A 21,738-nucleotide genomic window follows, 5' to 3' on the forward strand; every position below is an offset into this window, starting at 1 on the left:
CTCGTGTAACCCAAACTTAGCACCTGTGAGCAGGTTATTGCTGAATAAGTGCCACTGAGTAAGTGCCACTGTCAACAACACCTTCCATCACTTTGCTGATGATTAAGAATAGATTGATGGGGTAGCAGTCTGAATTGGATTTGTCCTGCTTTTTGTGGACAGGACATAGCTTGGCAATTTTCCACATTGTTGCATGGATGCCAGTGTTGTGGCTGTAGTGGAACAGCTTGGTTAGCAGCTTGGCTAGTTAGCAGCACAAGTCATTTGTACTACAGCCGGGATGATGTCAGAGCCCGTAGCCTTGGCTGTATCCAGTGTCTTCAGTCATTTCTTGACATCATGTGAAGTGAATCGGATTGGCTGAAAACTGGCATCTGTGATGCTGGGGACCTCAGCAGGAGGCCGAGATGGATCATTCACTCAGTACTTCTGGCTGAAGATGGCTGCAAATGCTTCAGCCTTGTCTTTTGCACTGAGGTGTTCGCCTCCCCAATCATTGAGGATGGGGATGTTTGTTCAGCCTCCTCCTCTGGTTGGTTGTTTAATTGTCCGTCATTATTCATGGCTGGACGTGGCATGACTGCAGAGCTTTGATCTGATCAATTATTTGAGAGATTGCTTTGCTTTGTCTATAGCATGCTACTTCTGCTGTTACGACTGCATGAAGTCCTGTGTTGTAGCTTCACCAGGTTGGCACTTCAGTTCTGATGAAGGGTCACTGACCTGAAACGTTGACTCTGCTTCTCTCTCCACAAATGCTGCCAAACCCGCTGAGTATTTCCAGCATTTCGTATTTTTACCTCATTTTTAAGTATGCCTGATGCTACCCGGCAGGTTCTCCTGCACTCCTCCGTGAACCAGGGCTAATCCCTTGACTTGATGGCAATTGTCGAGTGGGGGATATGCCGGGCCACGAGATTACAGATAGTGGTTGAATACAAATCTGCTCCTGCTGATGGCCCACAGTGCCTCATGGATGCCCAGTTTTGAGCTACTAGATCTGTTCTGAATTTATACCATTTAGCATGGTGGTAGTGCCACATAACACAATGGAGGGCATTCTCAGTGTGAAGACAGGGGCTTTCTCTGCACAAAGACCATACACTAGTCATTCCTACCATGCTGACATGGACAGATGCATCTGCGACAGGGAGATTGGTGAGGACGAGGCAAGTTGGTTTTTCCCTCTTATTGGTTCCCTCGCCTCCTGCCGCAGTGTAGCAGCTATGTCCTTTGGGATTTGGCCAGCTTGGTCAGTAGTGGTGCTACCAACCCACTCTTAGTGACGGACATTGAAGTTCCCCACCCAGAGTACATTCTGTGCCTTTGCTATCCTCAGTGCTTCCTCCAATTGGTGTTCAACATGGAGAAGCACTGACTCATCAGCTGAGGGTGGGGAGGCAGGTAGGTGGTAATCAACAGGAAATTTCCTTGCCCATGTTTGATCTGATGCCACGAGACATCATGGGGTCCGGAGTCAGTGTTGAGGACTTCCAGGGCAACTCTCTTCCGGCTGTATACCACTGTCCCGTCACCTCTGGTGGGTCTGTCCTGCTGGTGGGACAAGACATAGCCAGGGATGGGGATAGTGGTGTCTGGGACATTGTCTGTAAGGTATGATTCCGTGAGTATGACTATGTCAGGCTGTTGCTTTACTAGTCTATGGGACAGCTTTTCCAATTTTGACACAAGCCCCCACACGTTAGTAAGGAGGACTTTGCAGGATCGACAGGGCTGGGTTTACCGTTGCTGTTTCCGGTACCTAGGTCGATGCCAGGTGGTCCGTCTGGAATTATATTTTAAAAAATGCTGGTCTCAGTAATGGTGACCATGAAACTACTGGACTGTCATAATAACCCATTTGGCTTACTAATGTCTTTTAGGGAAGGAAATCTGTCACTATAGGCCAGTCAGCCTAACATCAGTCGTTGGGAAAATGCTAGAGTCCATTATTAAGGAAGAAATAGCAGGACATTTAGAAAAGCTTAACGCAATCAAACAGAGTCAACATGGTTTTGTGAAAGGGAAATCATGTTTGACAAATTTGCTAGAGTGCTTTGAGAATATATCAAGCAGAGTTGATAAAGGGGAACTGGTAGATGTAGTATATTTGGATTTCCAGAACGCATTCAATAAGGTGCCACATAAAAGATTACTGCACAAGTTAGGAGCTCACGGTACTGGGGGTAATGTAATCGCATGGATTGAGGATTGGTTAATTCATAGAAGACAGAAAGTTGGGATTAATGGATCTTTTTCAGGTTGGAAAGACGTAACGAGTGGAGTGCCACAAGGATCAGTTCTAGGGCCTCAATTATTTACTATCTATATTGATGACTTGGAGGAGGGCAGAGTATAATATATCCAAATTTGCTGATGATACAAAAATAGGTGGGAGGGCACACAGTGATGAGGACATAAGGAATCTACAAAGGGATACAGATAGGTTGAGTGAATGGGCAAAAACTTGGCAGATGGAGTTCAATGTAGGAAAGTGTGAGGTCATGCACTTTGGTAGGAAAAATCAAAAGGCAGACTATTATTTAAATGGAGAGAGACTCCAAAAAGTGCAGCAGAGAAGGATCTGGGTGTTCTTGTGCATGAAACACAAAGTTAGCATGCAGGTGCAGCAAGTAATTAAGAAGGCAAATGGAATTTTATTGCTCGGGGGTTGGAGTTTAAAAATAGGCAAGTCTTCTTACAACTGTACAGGGAGCTGGTGAGGCCGCACCTGGGCTACTGTGTACGGTTTTGGTCCCCGCATTTAAGAGAGGATATACTGGCATTGGAGGCAGTTCAGAAGAGATTCACTAGGCTGATTCCTGGGATGAAGGGGTTGACTTATCATGAACGACTAAACAGGTTAGGCCTTTATTCATTAGAGTTTAGAAGAACGAGGGGTGATCTTATTAAAACGTACAAGATTCTGAGGGGGCTTGACAGGGTAGACTTTGAGAAGATATTCCCACTAGTGGGGGAATCTCGAACTGGGGGACATAGTTTTAAATGAGTGTCCACTTATTCTTTAACTGAGATGCGAAGGAATTTCTTCTCTCAGAGGGTAATGAATGTCTGGAATTCTCTACCTCAGAGGCTAGATCACTGAAAGTATTTAAAGAGCAGGTAGATAGATTTTTGAAATATTGGGGAGTTGAGGGCTATGAGGAGCTGGCACAAAAGAGTAGTTGAGATCTGGGGCAGATCAGCATGATCTTCTTGAATGGCGGGGCAGGCTTGAGGGGCTGAATGGCCTACTCCCGCTCCTATTTCTTATGTTCTTACCAAGTCAGGTCTAAAAGTGACTGCAGACCCACAGCAATGTGGTTGGCTATTAACTGTCCTCTGAAATGGCATGGCAAGCCACTTAGTTGTATCAAGCAACTACAGAGAAGTTGAAATAGAATACAAGCGGACAGACCACCCGGCATCGACGTAGGAACCAGCAACAACAGAGCCACTCTGCCCTGTTGGCCTTGCAAAGACCACCTCACTAATAGCTAGGGACTTGTTCCAAAATTGGGAGAGCTATCCCACAGACTAGTCAAGCAAAAGCCTGACATAATTATACTCACTGAATCATAACTCACTGCCAATGTCCCAGATTCCTACATCACCATTCCTGGATATGTCCTATCCCACCAGCATGCAGACCAATCAGAGGTGGCGGCACATTGGTATACAATGTGGCCCTGGGAGTCCTCAATAATGAAATCTCATGGCATCAGGTCAAACACGGGAAAGGAAACCTCCTTCTGATTACCACCTACTGCCCTCCCTCAGCTGATGAACCAGTACTCCTCCATGTTGAACACCACTTGGAAGAAGCACTGAGGGTAGCAAGGGCAACAATGTACTCTGGGTGGGAGACTTCAATGTCCATCACCAAGAGTGTCTTGGTAGCACCACCACTGACCGAACTGGCCGAGTCCTGAAGGAAATATCTGCCAGGCTGGGCGTGCGGCAGGTGGTGAGAGAACTAACAACAGGGAAAAAATGTTCTCACTTCAGCAGCAACTGGTGTCACTGTGAGGCTAAGAGCTCCGTGGAGTGCACGTTTCTGGAGGTGGTAAACCCGCAGTTTAAGAGTGTGCAGGCAGAGAGGGAACGGGTGACTGGTGTATAGGAAAGGAGGACGAGGCAGGTAGTGCAGCAGTTCCCTGCATGCATCTTGCAGTCTAACCACTATTCAGTTCTGAATACTGGTGAGGGCAATGGGAATGCAGCCAGTGCCTAGTCATAAGAACGTAAGAAATAGGAGTAGGCCATTTGGCCCCTCAAGTCTGCTCTGCCATTCAATCAGATCGTGGCCTCAACTCCACATTCCTGCCTGCCCCCCATAATCCTCGACTCCCTTACAGATCAAAAATCTGTCGAACACAGCCTTGAAGATATTCAATGACCCAGCCTCCGCTGCTTTCTGGGGTAGAGAATTCCAAAGATTAAAGACCCTCAGAGAAGAAATTCCTTCTCATTTCAGTCTTAAATGGGAGACTCCTAATTCTGAAACTGTGCCCCTGGTTCTAGATTCCCCTAGGAGGGGTAACATCCTCTCAGTATCAACCTTGTCAAGCACCCTCAGAATCTTATGTATCTCAGGAAGATCACCTCTCATTCTTCTAAACTCCAATGAACGTAGGCACAACCTATTCAACCTTTCCTCATAAGACAAACCATTCATTCCAGGAACCAGCCGAGTGAACCTTCTCTGAACTACCTCCAATGCAAGTATACCAAAACTGTATGCAGCAAGACTTCCCTACTTTTAGACTCCATCCCCCTTGCAATCAAGACCAACATTCCATTTGCCTTCCTAATTACTTGCTGTACCTGCATGCTAACTTTTGGTGTTTCATGTACAAGGACACCCACATCCCACCATATTGCAGCATTCTGCAGTCTCTCTCTGACAATATTCCGACAATAGTACTGAAGACCTGTGCTCCAGAACTTGCCGCGCCCTGAGCCAAGCTGTTCTAGTACAGCTACAACACTGGCACCTACCTGGCAATGTGGAAAGTTGCCTAGGTATGTCCTGTGCACAAAAAACAGGACAAGTCTAACCCGGCCAATTACCGCCCCAGCAGCCTACTCTCCTCTTCTTCTTCTTTTGCCTCCTTGTCTCGAGAGACAATGGGTAAGCGCCTGGAGGTGGTCAATGGAGCAGCGCCTGGAGTGGCTAAAAACGCCAATTCTAGAGTGACAGATTCTTCCACAGGCGCTGCAGATAAAATTGGTTGTCGGGGCTGTTGCACAGTTGGCTCTTTCCTTGCACTTCTGTCTATTTTCCTGCCAACAGCTAAGTCTCTTTGACTCACCACTCTTTACTCTTTAGACCCACCCGCCTTTATGGCTGTCGGCCAGCTCTGGCGATCACTGGCAACTGACTCCCACGACTTATGGTCAATGTCACAGGACTTCATGTCGCGTTTGCAGATGTCTTTAAAGCGGAGACATGGACGGCCGGTGGGTCTGATACCAGTGACGTGCTCGCTGTACAATGTGTCCTTGGGGATCCTGCCATCTTCCATGCAGCTCACATGGCCAAGCCATCTTGAGCGCCGCTGGCTCAGTAGGGTGCATATGCTGGGGATGTCGGCCGCCTCGAGGACTTCTGCGTTGGAGATATGGTCCTGCCACCTGATGCCAAGGATTCTCTGGAGGCAGCAAAGATGGAATGAATTGAGACGTCGCTCTTGGCTGACATACTTTGTCTGGGCCTCGCTGCCATAGAGCAAGGTACTGAGGACACAGGCTTGATACACTCGGACTTTTGTGTTCCGTGTCAGTGCGTCATTTTCACACACTGTCTTGGCCAGTCTGGACATAGCAGCGGACGCCTTTCCAATGCGCTTGTTGATTTCTGCTTCTAGAGACAGGTTACTGGTGATAGTTGAGCCTAGGTAGGTGACCTATTGAACCACTTCCAGAGCGTGGTCGCCGATATTGATGGATGAAGCATTTTTGACGTCCTATCCCATGATGTTCGTTTTCTTGAGGCTGATGGTTCGGCCAAATTCGTTGCAGGCAGCAATCATGAGTAAAGTGATGGAAGGTGTCATCAACAGTGCTATCAAGCGGCACTTGCTGAGCAATAACCTGCTCAGTGACGCTCAGTTTGGGTTCCGCCAGAGCCACTCAGCTCCTGACCTCATTACAGCCTTGGTTCAAACATGGACAAAAGAGCTGAACTCAAGAGGTGAGGAGAGAGTGAATGCCCTTGACATCAAGGCAGCATTTGACCGAGTATGACATCAAGGGGCCCTAGCAAAACTGAAGTCAATGGAAATCAGGGGGAAAACTCTCTGCTGGTTGGAGTCATGCCTAGCGCAAAGGAAGATGGTTGTGGTTGTTGGAGGTCAATCAGCTCAGCTCCAGGACATCACTGCAGGAGTTCCTCGGGGTAGTGTCCGAGGCCCAACCATCTTCAGCTGTTTCATCAATGACCTTCCTTCAATTATAAGGTCAGAAGTGGGGATATTCGTTGGTGATTGCACAATGTTCAGCACCATTTGTGACTCCTCAGATACTGAAGCAGTCCGTGTAGAAATGCAGCAAGACCTGGACAATATCCAGGCTTGGGCTGATGTGTGGTGCAAATGTTACTTGCCACGTAAATGCTAGGCAATGACCATCTCCAACAAGAGTGAATCTAACCATCTTCCCTTGACATTCAATGGCATTACGATTACTGAATCCCCTGCTATCAACATCCTAGGGGTTACCATTGACCAGAAACTGAACTGGAGTAGCCATATAGCCATGGTTACAAGAGCAGGTCAGAGGCTAGGAATCCTGCGATGAGTAACTCACCTCCTGACTCCCCAAAGCCTGTCCACCAAATACAAGGCACAAGTCAGGAGTGTGATGGAATACTCTCCACTTGCCTGGATGGGTGCAGCTCCAACAACTCAAAAACTCAACACCATCTAGGACAAAGCAGCCTGCTTGATTGGTACACCATCCACAAACAATCACTCCCTCCACCACCGATGCACAGTGGCAGCAGTATGTACTATCTACAAAATGCACTGCAGCAACTCATCAAGGCTCCTTAGACAGTACCTTCCAAACCCGCGACTTCTACCAACTAGAAGGACAAGGGCAGCAAATGCATGGGAACACCACCAACTGCAAGATCTCCTCCAAGCCGCACACCATCCTGACTTGAAACTCTATCGCTGTTCCTTCGCTGTCGCTGGGTCAAAATCCTGGAACTCCCTTCCTAACAGCACTGTGGGTGTACCTACCTCACATGGACTGTGGCAGTTCAAGAAGACAGCTCACCACCACCTTCTCAAGAGCAATTAGGGATGGGCAATAAATGCTGGCCTAGCCAACCACACCAACATCCCATGAATGAATTAAAGAAAACTTAAATAATCAGCTTTTCGATTCTTCCCTCCAAAGTGGTCAACCTCATATTTTCCCACATTATTCTCCTTCTGCCAATTTTTGCCCACTCACTTAACCTCTCTATAGCCCTTTGCAGACTCTGTGTCCTCCTTGCAAGTTGCTTTCCCACCTATCTTTGTATCGTCAGAAAATTTGCTACAATAGTTGAGGCCCCAGCACCAACCCCTGTGGCCCTCCACTGGTTAGTTTGCCAACCTGAAAATGACCCATTTATCACGACTCTGTTTCCTGTTAGTTAGCCAATCCTCTATTCATGCTAATATATTACCCCAAACACCATGAACTCTTATTTTGTGTTGTGACCTTTTATGTGGCACCGTATCGAATGCCTTTTGGAAATTCAAAATACACTGCATTTACTGGTTCCCTTTTATCCACTCTGCTTGTTACATCCACAAAGAATGCTAATAAATTTGCCAAAGACAATTTCCCTTTCATAAAACTATGTTGACTCTGCTTGATTGCATTATGATTTTCCAAATGTCCTGGTTCCACTTCCTTAATGTTGGATTTCAGCAATTTCCAATGACAGATGTTAGGCTAACTGGCCTATAGTTTCCTGCTTTCAGTCTCCCTCCTTTCTTAAATAGGGGTGTTACTTTTGCAGTTTTCCAGTCCGCTGGGACCCTTGCAGAATATAGGCATTTTGAAAGATTGTAACCAATGCATAAACCTCTTCTTTTAAGACTTGCCAAGAAAATACTATATGCCAAATGACATATAATAATTAATCGGTTGGAAACTTACATTACAGTTTTAATGGAAAAAAATCCTACAGTTAAGTTTCTAAAAAGAAAAACGACAACCAAGATGGCCACCACAATCTGCATCTGAAATACCAAGAGATGGAATTGGAGACACAAGTCTAACAAGAGGCCCAGCCAGGACAATACTTCAGCTAACTGAATACATTATCCAGATCACCGTTAGCGGGACATTCAAAGCCATTTCAAGGCATTCAGAAGTGGAGTCGTCCCTCCAGGTGTGAAACACTGACAATACCACCCGAGAGAGATTTTGGGTTTTAGACTTTTGACCTCACTAAAAACAAAGGGGACTGAGAGAACCATGTGACTGTCTCCCCAGGCTGTGTAAAACTGGAAGTTTTGTTACACACAAAGAGACAAGCAGTGCAGCAGCAGAGAAGACTGCGTGCCTCCCTTTCTCTCTTCCCAGAAAACATCAAGTTTGAAAACGGTCTGCAACTGTGGACCCTCCAAGCCTACAGACTGAGAAAGCCAGAGACCAGGGGAAGAGAACCACCTACAAGTCTGCCTTCAAGAAAAGCGGGCCAACCACAAAGTGTACTTTGACCAACCAAATACCCATAAGAATGCAACTCCAACCGGACAACCACAGAATCATCCAATCTCAAACTGGGTATTAAACTTTTATTTATTCTGGACTTTAATCCAACCAAAAAATCTACTTTCCACTTTGTAAACTATTTGTGTGATCCTTGCATGAATGTGTGCGTGAATGTGTAGTGTATTTTTAAAATTATTTTAGATCGGGTTTAGCTTGTTGAATATAATAAACTTACCTCTTTCTTGTTTAAACTCAAGAAAACCTGTCGGATTGGTTCTTTCACGATCACATTAAAGGTAAAAGGTAATACACCTCACTGAGGAGGTAGGCACAACCACTGTTTAAAAGGAATAAACTCTGTTGCGGTCAAATAAGAGGAAGGGCAAGAGGGGCGACTGTGAGACCCCACCTTCCTCACCTTGGCTGTAACAGACTATAAGATGCAGGCCATTAGGTCCAGGGTACTTGGCAGCCTTTAGTCCCATTAGTTTTCCTAGTACTTTTTCTCCAGTGATAGTTTCAGGTTCCTCCCATCTCTTTTGCCCCATGATTTTCGTTCTACTATTCTTGGGATTCTTTTAGTGTTCTAATGCAAAGACAGATACAAAATATTTGTTCAATGTCTTTAACATTTCCTTGTTTCCACTATTAATTACCCATCTCATTCTATAAGGGTCCAATGTTTACTTTAGCTACTCTCTTACTGTTCATATATTTGTAGAAGCTCTTCCTGTCTGTGTTTATATTTCTTGCTAGTTTACTCTCATAATGTAGTTTCTCCCTTTTTTTTTAAAGTCATCCTTTGCTGGTTTTCAAAATGTTCCCAATCTTCTGGCCTAACACTAATCTTTGCAGCATTGTATGCCTTTTCTTTCAATTTGATACCATCCTTAACTTCCTTAGTTAGCCACGGATGGTTCATCCTTCTCATAGAGTCTTTCTTTCCCAATGGAATATACCTTTGTTGAAAGTTATGAATTATCTCCTTAAATGTCTGCTACTGCTTTCCTATCGTTTAACCTTTAACCTATTTTCCCAGTCCACTTTAGCCAATTCTGTCTTCATACCTTTGTAATGGCCTTTATTTAGTTTAAGACACTAGTTTCAAACCCAAGTTTCTCACTTTCAAACTGAATGTGAAACTATCATGTTATGATTACTCTTCCCAAGAGGCTCCCTTACTATGAGATCATTAATTAATCCTGTCTCACTGCACATCACCAAGGCTACAATAGCCTGTTCCTTGAGGTTGGTTCCACAATGTATTGTTCTAAGGAACTACCCCGAATACACTTTATGAACCTGTCCTCAAGGCTACTTGTACCAATTTGATTTGTCCAATCTATAAGAAAATTAAAACCACCCACGATTATTGCAGTACCTTTCTTAAAAGCCCCCATTATTTCTTGATTTATAGTCTGGCCTACAATGTAGCTACTGTTACAAGTAGCACGGGTTGCTCAGTTGTACGGGGTGGGGAAAAGAAGATGATCGGGAAAGTATTAGTGATAGGGGATTCAATAGTTGGAGGAACAGACAGGCATTTCTGCAGCTGCAGACGTGATTCCAGAATGATACGTTATCGCCCTGGTGCCAGGCTCCAGTATGTCACTGAGTGTCCAATATTTTGAGTGGGTAGGGTGAACAGCTAGAGGCTGTTGTCCATATTGGTACAAACGACATAGGTAGAAAGAGGGATGAGGTCCAGCAGGCAGATTTTAGGGAGCTAGGAAAAAGATTACCAAGGAGGATCTCAAAGGTAGTAATCTCCAGATTGTTCCTAGTGCCACACATTAGTGAGTATCGAAATAGGAGGATAGAACAGATGAATGCGTAGCTGGGGAAATAATGCAGGAGGGAGGGCTTTAGATTCCTGGGACATTGGGACCAGTTCTGTGAGAGGTGGGACCTGTATAGGCTAGATGGGTTGCAATTCAACAGAACTGGGACCAATGTCCTCATGGGGTAGTTTGCTAGTGCTATTGGGGGTCGTTTAAAATAATTTGGAAAGGGATTGTGAACCACTATGTTGAATTAAAAAGGAGCACAAAGGATTGGAGGAGACAGACAGCACAAGAGCAATAAACAGTAAGGTATTAGGTGGGGTCAGTTTAAGAGGAAATATAATAAGGTCTAAATTAGGTTTACAATACATTTATGTAGGTGCATGAAGTGTGATAAATAAGGTTGGTAAGCTGCAGGTGAAAAGAGCCACATGGGAATGTGATGTCTTGGCAATATGGAAACCAGGCTCAAAAAGGGCAAGATTGGGTACTAAATATTCCTGGATATAGTTGTTAAGGAAAGAAAGAAGGAGGGGTGGCAGTATTGATTAAGGAGAATATTACAGTGCTGGTGAGAGAGGATGGCCTCGAGCGGTCAAAGACCGAATCTATTTGGTTGGAGTAAAGAAACAACAGAGGTACCATTACACTAATGTGTAAATACTATTGGCCACCAACTAGTGGGAAAGACATAAAGGAGTAAATTTCAAGGGAAATTACAGCAATGTGCAAGAATCATACAGCAGTGCTAATGAGGGACCTCAACTAATCCAGTATAAACTGTATTACACCGATGGCTTTGTTGAATGATAATTTTCTTTCATCCACTGACTGGAGATCTGAATTTATTTTAGAAGACATTTAAAAAAGAAAAGCTTAAGATGATCACCTAGTTTGCTACACTGTATCCCACACTGCAAAGGACTGTGAGAAGAGACAAAATGTCTGCTCAGTCCCCAGCAAGAACCAAGATCCAGGAAGTTTAAAGGAACTACCTGTTCTCACATCAAGTGAAGAAATACTGCTAACTGCTATGTTTGAATGACTGAGTGACTGTTATGTGACAAGCCTTCCCCATTTGTGGTTTGAAGCTGGTGTTTTTCTCTGCAGCAGAGGAGGAGCAACTGGACTCTGACATGAGTAGACCCTAAGTGGGGGTTGAAGCTGGTGTTTTCTTCTGCAGCAGAGGACAGCAACTGGACTGTGACATGAACAGACCTTAAATAGGGGTCCCTCTTGCTCTCTCTCTCCATTCCAGCTTGAAAGCTTTCAAATTCTGCTGTTGACTGACCATCTTGGAAGATTAAAATCCCCCATGATTATCGCTGCACCTTTCTGACAAGCTCCCATTATTTCTTCCTTGATGCTCTGTTCTACCGTGTAGTTACTGTTAGGGAGCCTGTACACCACTCCCACGAGTGACTTCTTGCCTTTATCATTTCTTCCCAAACCGCTTCTACATCCTGGTTTCCTGAACTTTGGTCATACCTCTCTTATGTTAATACCATCATGAATTAACCCCTCCACTTTTTCCTAGCTTCCTGTCCTTCCTAACGAGGAGAGGCAACATAAACTAAGGGTACAATTTTAAAGGGGTACAGGAACAGAGAGATCTGGGCATGACTGGCAAAAAAAAGCTACCCAAAAAATCTCTCTCTCCATTTCGTGAACCCATCAGAATGGCTGATGTAGGAAACAGAAATGCTACATTAACATAACAAGGAGGACTGTCCTATAATTTGAGCCAAGGTGGAAGAAACATCCAGGGCAGCACTTTGTTAGTACAATGCACTGGCTGAATATCTATCTGATGCCATCGAGTGGTCCTTTCTAAGAAGGGAGAGAAAATGCAGCTCGGGTGACACGCATAGAATTTTGGAATGTTACAGCACAGGAAGATGCCATCTGGCTCATCAAGTCTCCGATGGTGTTCTCCATTGTCCCGCAAACTCCTTCTACCACTTTCAAACAACTATCTAAATCTCTCATAAAAGAATTTCTGAACTTTGCTTCAACACATATCCACTGTTTCACCTGACAGAAATCAGAAATCCCAGTGACGTACACTGCATTACCTTGGTGTCAGGATCTCCTTGTACTGAAGTTTCTCTACTCGAGCTGCTGCAGCCATGGACATGGGGATCACAATGTTGTTTATGTCAAATGAACTTTCACCTCTTCTCCTTCGTGCAGACTGCAAGAGGAAGCAATAAAAATCACAAACCTCAACATTCTGCTTCTTTAGAGTTAATCATTTTCAATGTTAGAAATCCAAAATAAAAATTGAGATTTTTTTCCTGATTGGGCCACTGATGGAGCTCTGAAAGGTGTTTTGAAGGGGGAAAAAAGTATACGAGATTAGAAACTCAGATCAACCAGAAGCAGCCAATATTAGCAGGACAGTGACCAGGTTTAAAAGAAACAAAGAACCGAGATTTACATAGTGCTTCTTCCAGCCTCAAGGCATCTCAGGTAGCTTTACAGCCAATTAAGTACTTTGAAATGTGGTCACTCCAGCACAATACTAAGTGATAAGATGCCTTTTAGACGTGTCATTAGACTAAGACACCCTTTGCTGCTTCGGATGGATGTAAAGGATGCCACGACACTAGAACAGGGAGTTCTCCTAGTGTTTTGGTGAACATAGATCCCTCAAAATTTTTTTTGGAAGTTTGTTCCTTGTGGAAGTATGCTGTGCATAAATTGGCTATTAAATTTATCTACATAATAGCGAATGCACTTCTAAAGTTAGTTGGGAAGCATTTTGGAATGTTTTGAGATAAGGCACAACAGAACTCCAAGTTCCTTGGTTGCTAACTCCAGTTTTCAGGAGTTCACACTTCGAGTAGGGTCATCAGACTTAAGTATGAACAAAACGTTTTCTTTAAGGCCCTGTGGTTGTGGTACTCTCCTGTTTAGACAGCTATGCATACCAATCAAAATAACCCTGTTATTTTAAAACTAGCTCAGAACAGGTATGTTAAAAATAACAAGGAAACTGCCTGTCAGTGGTAGTTAACTGTCAATCAGCTGCAAGTGATTGCCTGAACTGGTGATAATTACTGTGTGCAGCACTTGCAACATGGGTGTGGCTCAAAAACATGTATAATGTAAGCAGTATCTGCTAACGCACAGAGTGGTCATAAGTGCAAAAGTTCGGAATTTGATGAGAGTAGGAATTTGGTGCTGAGGGGTCGAAGGTGCTAATTTTTTGCCTCCAATACTCGCACTGGCTGGTGTAAGCTTCCGGCAGTAAGTATTTAAAATTTTAGTCCAGTGGTTGGTACTTTGTGCAATTAGTATTTAGAAAAAGAAAAAAAGCTAACAAAGTAACAAGTAAATATAAATAATCTAGAATAAGATACGGCAGAGCAGGTTGTGCATCTGGGCTGCAGTATGTGGGAGTCTGTGGATAGCAAGACTGTCCCAAGCGAACACATCTGCAGTAGATGTCTGTGTCTCGAATCACTCTAGCTCCTTGAGCTGGAAGTGCGAGTTGGAGAGACTGCAGCACATAAGCGAAGGGGAACAGTTTGTTCCAGAGTTCAGTCACGCCTTGAAGAGAGATGCAGGTTCGGAGTGGGATTGGTGTGACCGATAGTTTCCAGAGTAAGGGAAACCTAGGTGGGATAAAGAGCAAGGAACCACAGAAACTAATTCTATCCAATGGTGTACTAATGGTGTGTTGAAAGACAAAGCATTAGTACAGAAAGGGTGTTAACGGACTGAAAATTGAACAGCCGCAAGTACAAACATGAAAATAACAGTGGGTAAGCAAACTGAACAAACTAGTGATGTACTTGCTACCTGTGAAGATAAGGATAAAAATTTTCAGAAGGACAATGCAGACGAGAGCACTTGAGCAGGAGGCTGTCCAAAGGGGGAATCATAATATGGTAGCTGCAGGGATTCAATATTTCGGGGGACAGACAATATACTCTGTATGCAGAATTAAGATTCTCAAGGTTCCGAAGAAGGGTCACTGACCCGAAACGTTAACTCTGCTTCTCTTTCCACAGATGCTGCCAGACCTGCTGAGTGAATCCAGCATTTCTTGTTTTTGGTTCTCAAATATGATGTTGCCTTCCCGGCGCCAGGGTGAGGGCCACCTCCAAACATCTTTCATTGCAGAAGCTTTTTCGGGAGCAGAGAGTGCGAGCGAGTGAGCAGCTGGCAAGGTCAGTTCAAAGTAAACTTAATTTCTTTTTGTTTTCGGCGGAGACCAGGGGGCTGCTGGGTAAGTAAAACCCTATATATTTGGGCCGTTTAAAATAACTTGCCTTTCATTGCAGCAGCTTTTTCGGGAGCAGAGAATGCGAGCGAGTGAGCAGCTGGGAAGGTCAGTTTAAAGTAAACTTAATTTCTTCTTGTTTTCAGCGGAGACCAGGGGGCTGCTGGGCAAGTAAAACCCTATATATCTGGGCCGTTTAAAATAACTTGCCTTTCATTGCAGCAGCTTTTTCGGGAGCAGAGAGTGCGAGCGAGTGAGCAGCTGGCAAGGTCAGTTTAAAGTAAACTTAATTTCTTTTTGTTTTCGGCGGAGACCAGGGGGCTGCTGGGTAAGTAAAACCCTATATATTTGGGTCGTTTCTGAACCCGAGACACTACACCTGTAGTGTCTCCCACCCGCCCTCCTCCTCTAACCAAAAAAAAAAGGACTCGGTGGTGTGTAGATAAGGTAAGGCTTTTTCTATTTCTCTTTTTTTAATCGTGTGATTGGTTAAAAACTTTTCGTTCCTTTTTCATTTAACTAAGTTTAAGTTTAAGATTAAAAATGGCAGGAGATCTCAGACCCGTGACATGCTCCTCTTGCTCAATGTGGGAGCTCAGGGACATGGCTGATGTCCCTGACTCCTTCACGTGCAGGAAGTGTGTCCAGCTGCAGCTCTTGTTAGACCGCACGACGGCTCTGGAGCTGCGGATGGACTCACTTTGGAGCATCCGCGATGCTGAGGAGGTCGTTGATAGAACGTTTAGCGAATTGGTCACACCGCAGATTAGGATTGCTGAGGGAGAAAGGGAATGGGTGACCAAAAGGCAGAGAAAGAGCAGGAAGGCAGCGCAGGTGTCCCCTGCGGTCATCTCCCTCCACAACAGGTATACCGTTTTGGATACTCTTGAGGGAGATGGCTCACCAGGGGAAGGCAGCAGTAGCCAGGTTCATGGCACCGTGGCTGGCTCTGCTGTTCAGAAGGGCAGGAAAAAGAGTGGAAGGGCTATAGTCACAGGGGATTCGATTGTAAGGGGAGTAGATAGGCGGTTCTGTGGTCGAAAACGAGACTCCCGAATGGTATGTTGCCTCCCAGGTGCACGGGTCAGGGATGTCTCAGATCGGCTGCAGAACATTCTGAAGGGGGAGGGTGAACAGCCAGTTGTCGTTGTGCACATAGGCATCAATGATATAGGTAAAAAACGGGATGAGGTCCTACAAGCAGAATTTAGGGAGTTAGGAGCCAAGTTAAAAAGTAGGACCTCAGAGGTAGTAATCTCTGGATTGTTACCAGTGCCACGTGATAGTCAGAGTAGAAATGAAAGAATAGTCAGGATGAATGCGTGGCTTGAGAGATGGTGCAGGAGGGAGGGGTTCAGATTTTTGGAACATTGGGACCGGTTCTGGGGGAGGTGGGACTATTACAAATTGGACGGTCTACACCTGGGCCGGACTGGAACCAATGTCCTTGGGGGTGCTTTTGCTAACGCTGTTGGGGAGGGTTTAAACTAATGTGGCAGGGGGATGGGAACCAAATGAGGTCAGTAGAGAGTAAGGATGTAGTAACTAAAGCCTGTAAGGAACGAGATAATGAAGTCAGCGTGACTAAGGGAAAGAGTAGGCATGGAGCAGATGATGAAAGCAAAGGGACTGGTGGTCTGAGGTGTATTTGTTTTAATGCAAGAAGTGTAGTAGGTAAGGCAGATGAACTTAGGGCTTGGATTAGTACCTGGGAGTATGATGTTATTGCTATTACTGAGACTTGGTTGAGGGAAGGGCATGATTGGCAACTAAATATCCCAGGATACCGATGCTTCAGGCGGGATAGAGAGGGAGGTAAAAGGGGTGGAGGAGTTGCATTACTGGTCAAAGAGGATATCACAGCTGTGCTGAAGGAAGGCACTATGGAGGACACGAGCTGTGAGGCAATATGGGCAGAACTCAGAAATAGGAAGGGTGCGGTAACAATGTTGGGGCTGTACTACAGGCCTCCCAACAGCGAGCGTGAGATAGAGGTACAAATATGTAAACAGATTATGGAAAGCTGTAGGAGCAACAGGGTGGTGATAGGAGATTTTAATTTTCCCAATATTGACTGGGATTCACTTAATGTGAGAGGTCCAGATGGAGCAGAATTTGTAAGGAGCATCCAGGAGGGTTTTCTAGAGCAGTATGTAAATAGTCCAACTCGGGAAGGGGCCATACTGGACCTGGTGTTGGGAAATGAGCCGGGCCAGGTGGTTGACGTTTCAGTAGGGGACTACTTTGGGAATAGTGATCACAATTCCGTAAGTTTTAGAATACTCATGGACAAAGACGAGAGTGGTCCTAAAGGAAGAGTGCTAAATTGGGGGAAGGCCAACTATACCAAAATTCGGCAGGAGCTGGGGAATGTAGATTGGGAGCAGCTGTTTGAAGGGAAATCCACATTTGATATGTGGGAGGCTTTTAAAGAGAGGTTGATTAGCGTGCAGGAGAGACATGTTCCTGTGAAAATGAGGGGTAGAAATGGCAAGATTAGGGAACCATGGATGACAGGTGAAATTGTGAGACTAGCTAAGAGGAAAAAGGAAGCATACATAAGGTCTAGGCAGCTGAAGAAAGACGAAGCTGTGAAAGAAAATCGGGATTGTAGGCACAATCTGAAACGAGGAATTAAGAGGGCTAAAAGGGGTCATGAAATATCTTTAGCAAACAGGGTTAAGGAAAATCCCAAAGCCTTTTATTCATATATAAGGAGCAAGAGGGTAACTAGAGAAAGGATTGGCCCATTCAAGGACAAAGGAGGAAAGTTATGCGTGGAGTCAGAGAAAATCGGTGAGATTCTAAACGAGTACTTTGCATCGGTATTCACCGAGGAGAGGGACATGACGGATGTTGAGGTTAGGGACAGATGTTTGATTACTCTAGGTCAAGTCGGCATAAGGAGGGAGGAAGTGTTGGGTATTCTAAAAGGCATTAAGGTGGACAAGCCCCCAGGTCCGGATGGAATATATCCCAGGTTACTGTGGGAAGCGAGAGAGGAAATAGTTGGGGCCTTAACAGATATCTTTGCAACATCCTTAAACACGGGTGAGGTCCCGGAGGACTAGAGAATTGCTAATGTTGTTCCCTTGTTTAAGAAGGGTAGCAGGGATAATCCAGGTAATTATAGACCGGTGAGCCTGACGTCAGTGGTAGGGAAGCTGCTGGAGAAGATACTGAGGGATAGGATCTATTCCCATCTGGAAGAAAATGGGCTAATCAGTGATAGGCAACATGGTTTTGTGCAGGGAAGGTCATGTCTTACCAACTTAATAGAATTCTTTGAGGAAGTGACAAAGTTGATTGATGAGGGAAGGGCTGTCGATGTCATATACATGGACTTCAGTAAGGCGTTTGATAAGGTTCCCCATGGCAGGCTGATGGAGAAAGTGAAGGCGCATGGGGTCCAAGGTGTACTAGCTAGATGGATAAAGAACTGGCTGGGCAACAGGAGACAGAGAGTAGCAGTAGAAGGGAGTTTCTCAAAATGGAGACGTGTGACCAGTGGTGTTCCACAGGGATCCGTGCTGGGACCACTGTTGTTTGTGATATACATAAATGATTTGGAGGAAAGTATAGGTGGTCTGATTAGCAAGTTTGCAGACGACACTAAGATTGGTGGAGCAGCAGATAGTGAAGGGGACTGTCAGAGAATACAGCAGAATATAGATAGATTGGAGAGTTGGGCAGAGAAATGGCAGATGGAGTTCAATCAGGGCAAATGCGAGGTGATGCATTTTGGAAGATCCAATTCAAGAGTGATCTATGCAGTAAATGGAAAAGTCCTGGGGAAAATTGATGTACAGAGAGATTTGGGTGTTCAGGTCCATTGTTCCCTGAAGGTGGCAACGCAGGTCAATAGAGTGGTCAAGAAGGCATACGGCATGCTTTCCTTCATCGGACGGGGTATTGAGTACAAGAGTTGGCAGGTCATGTTACAGTTGTATAGGACTTTGGTTCGGCCACATTTGGAATACTGCGTGCAGTTCTGGTCGCCACATTACCAAAAGGATGTGGATGCTTTGGAGAGAGTGCAGAGGAGATTCACCAGGATGTTGCCTGGTATGGAGGGCGCTAGCTATGAAGAGAGGTTGAGTAGATTAGGATTATTTTCATTAGAAAGACGGAGGTTGAGGGGGGACCTGATTGAGGTGTACAAAATCATGAGAGGTATAGACAGAGTGGATAGCAAGAAGCTTTTTCCCAGAGTGGGGGATTCAATTACAAGGGGACACGAGTTCAAAGTGAAAGGGGAAAAGTTTAGGGGGGATATGCGTGGAAATTTCTTTACGCAGAGGGTGGTGGGCGCCTGGAATGCGTTGCCAGCGGAGGTGGTAGACGCGGGCACGATAGCGTCTTTTAAGATGTATCTAGACAGATACATGAATGGGCAGGAAGTAAAGAGATACAGACCCTTAGAAAATAGGCGACAGGTTTAGATAGAGGATTTGGATCGGCGTAGGCTTGGAGGGCCGAAGGGCCTGTTCCTGTGCTGTAATTTTCTTTGTTCTTTGATATTGGACAGGGAGAGATTCAGTTGTTATGATTCATGTTGAGACTAACAACATAAGGAAGAGTAGGCAAGAGGTCCTGTTTGGAGTGTACCAAGAATTAGGAGCTAAATTAAAGAACAGGACTTCAAGGGTTATAATTTCTGGATTATTACCCAAACCATATGCAGAGTGGCATTGGGATGAAAATATGGCTGAAGAAATGCTGTGGGAAAGAGGGGTTCCATTTCATGGGATACTGTCACCACTACTGGGAAAAGAGGCAACTGAAATGTTGGGACGGGGTCCAGGATCCTTGTAGGAAGGATAAAACAGGGCGGTCACAAAGACTTTAAACTTGTAAGTTGGGGGGGGAAGGCTCAGATGTAAAAGGGAGTATTCATAATAGTTTGAAAACAAATGAAAGGGAAGACAGCAGAGTAACAGTTAGGCATTGTGCTTCAGGCACAACAGGTAATGGGAAAACTAGATGTATAGTAATTAAGCCACGAGAGAGAACCAAGAAATGTGTAAGTGAAACATTGGAGCAGAAGCACAGGTTAGGGTATGTGACCCAAATAAGCTTTCTTTCTATGCATGCACAGCATGTAAGGAACAAACTGAATGAACTGCAGGCTCAAATTCAACTTGGAGGGAATGATATGGTAGCAATTACTGAAACATGGCTGCAAGATGGTCAGGACTGGAAATTGCATATATAATATAAAAACAAGAAATGCTGGAAGCACTCAGCAGGTCTGGCAGCATCTGTGGAGAGAGAAGCAGAGTTAACGTTTCAGGTCAGTGACCCTTCTTCAGAACTGGCAAATATTAGAAATGTAAAAGGTTAAAAGCAAGTAAAGTGGGGGTGGGGCAAGAGATAACAAAGGAGAAGATGTAGATAGGACAACGTCACAGAATAGCTGACCAGAAGGTCATGGAGCAAAGATATGTTAATGGTTTGTTCAAAGACAAAGCATTAGTACAGAAAGGGTGTTAACGCAGTTGAAATTGAACAGCCGCAAGTACAAACATGAAAAAAACAGTGGGTAAGCAAACTGAACAAACTAAGATGGAATAAAATAAAATAAACACAAAAAAAAAAGGAATTAAACTGGAAATTGCATATACTAGGTTATAAAGTCTATGGGAAAGATAGGAAAACAGGGGAGGAGTAGCCTTAGTGATTAAGAATGAAATTACTTTTATAAGAGAGAATATAATAAGAGATAAGCAGGTCGTATGGGTAGAATTAAGAAATAGAAAAGTATTTAAAACTCTAGGTGGGTTGTGTCCAAGCTTCCTGGTAGCAGCTACATGCATGGAACAAAGGGAGGCTGGTTTTAATGGGGGGTTTTAAACTTTTATATAGATTGGGAGCTCATGTCAGAAAGATAGTGAAATTCTTGAGTGTGTTCGGGATAATTTTCCGCAGCAATATGTCCTCGAGCCAACAAGGGACTGGCCATATTAAATTTAGGACTGAGTAATGAGCCAGATTTAGGAAACAGCCTAACGGTGTGTAAACATTTATCTAAGAGCAATCATAATATGACCAAATTCAATGTAGTGTTTGAAAGGGAGAAACGTGAAATAGGCAGCAAAATTATAGAGTTAGATAAGGCTGACTCAATGCAATGAGACAACAGATTTGTCCAGTTTACTGGGCAAAGCTTCCAATAGGTAAAATGACAGAAGGTCTGTGGGAGGTGTTCAAAACAAAATACAGACCAGTTTATATTCCATCCTTAAGGGGGAAAGAGTTCTTGCTGCCAAAAAAGACAGCCATGGACAACTAAAATAAGACACAGCGTAAAACTAAGAACAAAAATGCAAAAAATAGCACAGATCCTGGCAAATGGGAAAGATACAAAGAACAGCAAAGGGTGACAAAACTGAGAGTGAGAGCTACAAAAAGGGAGAAGGAAAATAAACTTGCAAGGGACATCAAAATCAGCATAAAATAATTTTATAATTACATTACAAAAGAGGATGGTTCCTTGAAAACCGATTTAACGATGATATTGTCAATGAAAATAAGGAAATGGTGGACATGCTGAATAATTACTTAGCATCAGTATTTACAGTGGACAGAGAGGTCAGCATGCCAGATATCACAAAGATACTATTTCTAAATCAGGGATAAAAACTCACCAAAGTTAACATAAGCAAAGTAATGGTCATGAAGAAAATAATAGCACTAAAAAGTGACAAAATCCCCAGGATCAGAATGTTGCCATCCCAGGATTTTAAAAGGAAGAAGCCGAGAACATTGTGGATGTTATAATCTTCCTGCCTCCCCCAATAATGTTCCGAAGTTTTCTCGATTTGGGAACTGTTGCTTTCGAGTGGGAAAATTACGCATGTCAATTTGCTATTTAAGAAAGGTGACAGGGAAACTAGCGAATTGCAGACCAGTTAGCCTAACATCTGTTGTAAGTAGATGATTAGATTCTATAATTAAGGATAGGGTGACTGAGCGCTGTAATTCTTCAGCTGATCAGAGAGA

The 21,738-nt window shown here is 44.3% G+C and overlaps 1 protein-coding gene across 1 annotated transcript in view; it reads right to left on the minus strand.

Annotated features, from left to right (window-relative positions):
• Positions 1 to 21,738, minus strand: part of LOC137369874 (KAT8 regulatory NSL complex subunit 1-like) — a 306,772-nt gene that overhangs the window by 12,880 nt on the left and 272,154 nt on the right. Inside the window, exon 10 of the mRNA XM_068031535.1 lies at positions 12,581 to 12,699. Within this exon, the coding sequence (XP_067887636.1) occupies positions 12,581 to 12,699 (119 nt within the window). The remainder of the gene's footprint in view (positions 1 to 12,580; positions 12,700 to 21,738) is intronic.

This window comes from Heterodontus francisci, chromosome 5 (assembly GCF_036365525.1).
Source record: "Heterodontus francisci isolate sHetFra1 chromosome 5, sHetFra1.hap1, whole genome shotgun sequence".
Classification (NCBI taxonomy): Eukaryota; Metazoa; Chordata; class Chondrichthyes; order Heterodontiformes; family Heterodontidae; genus Heterodontus; species Heterodontus francisci.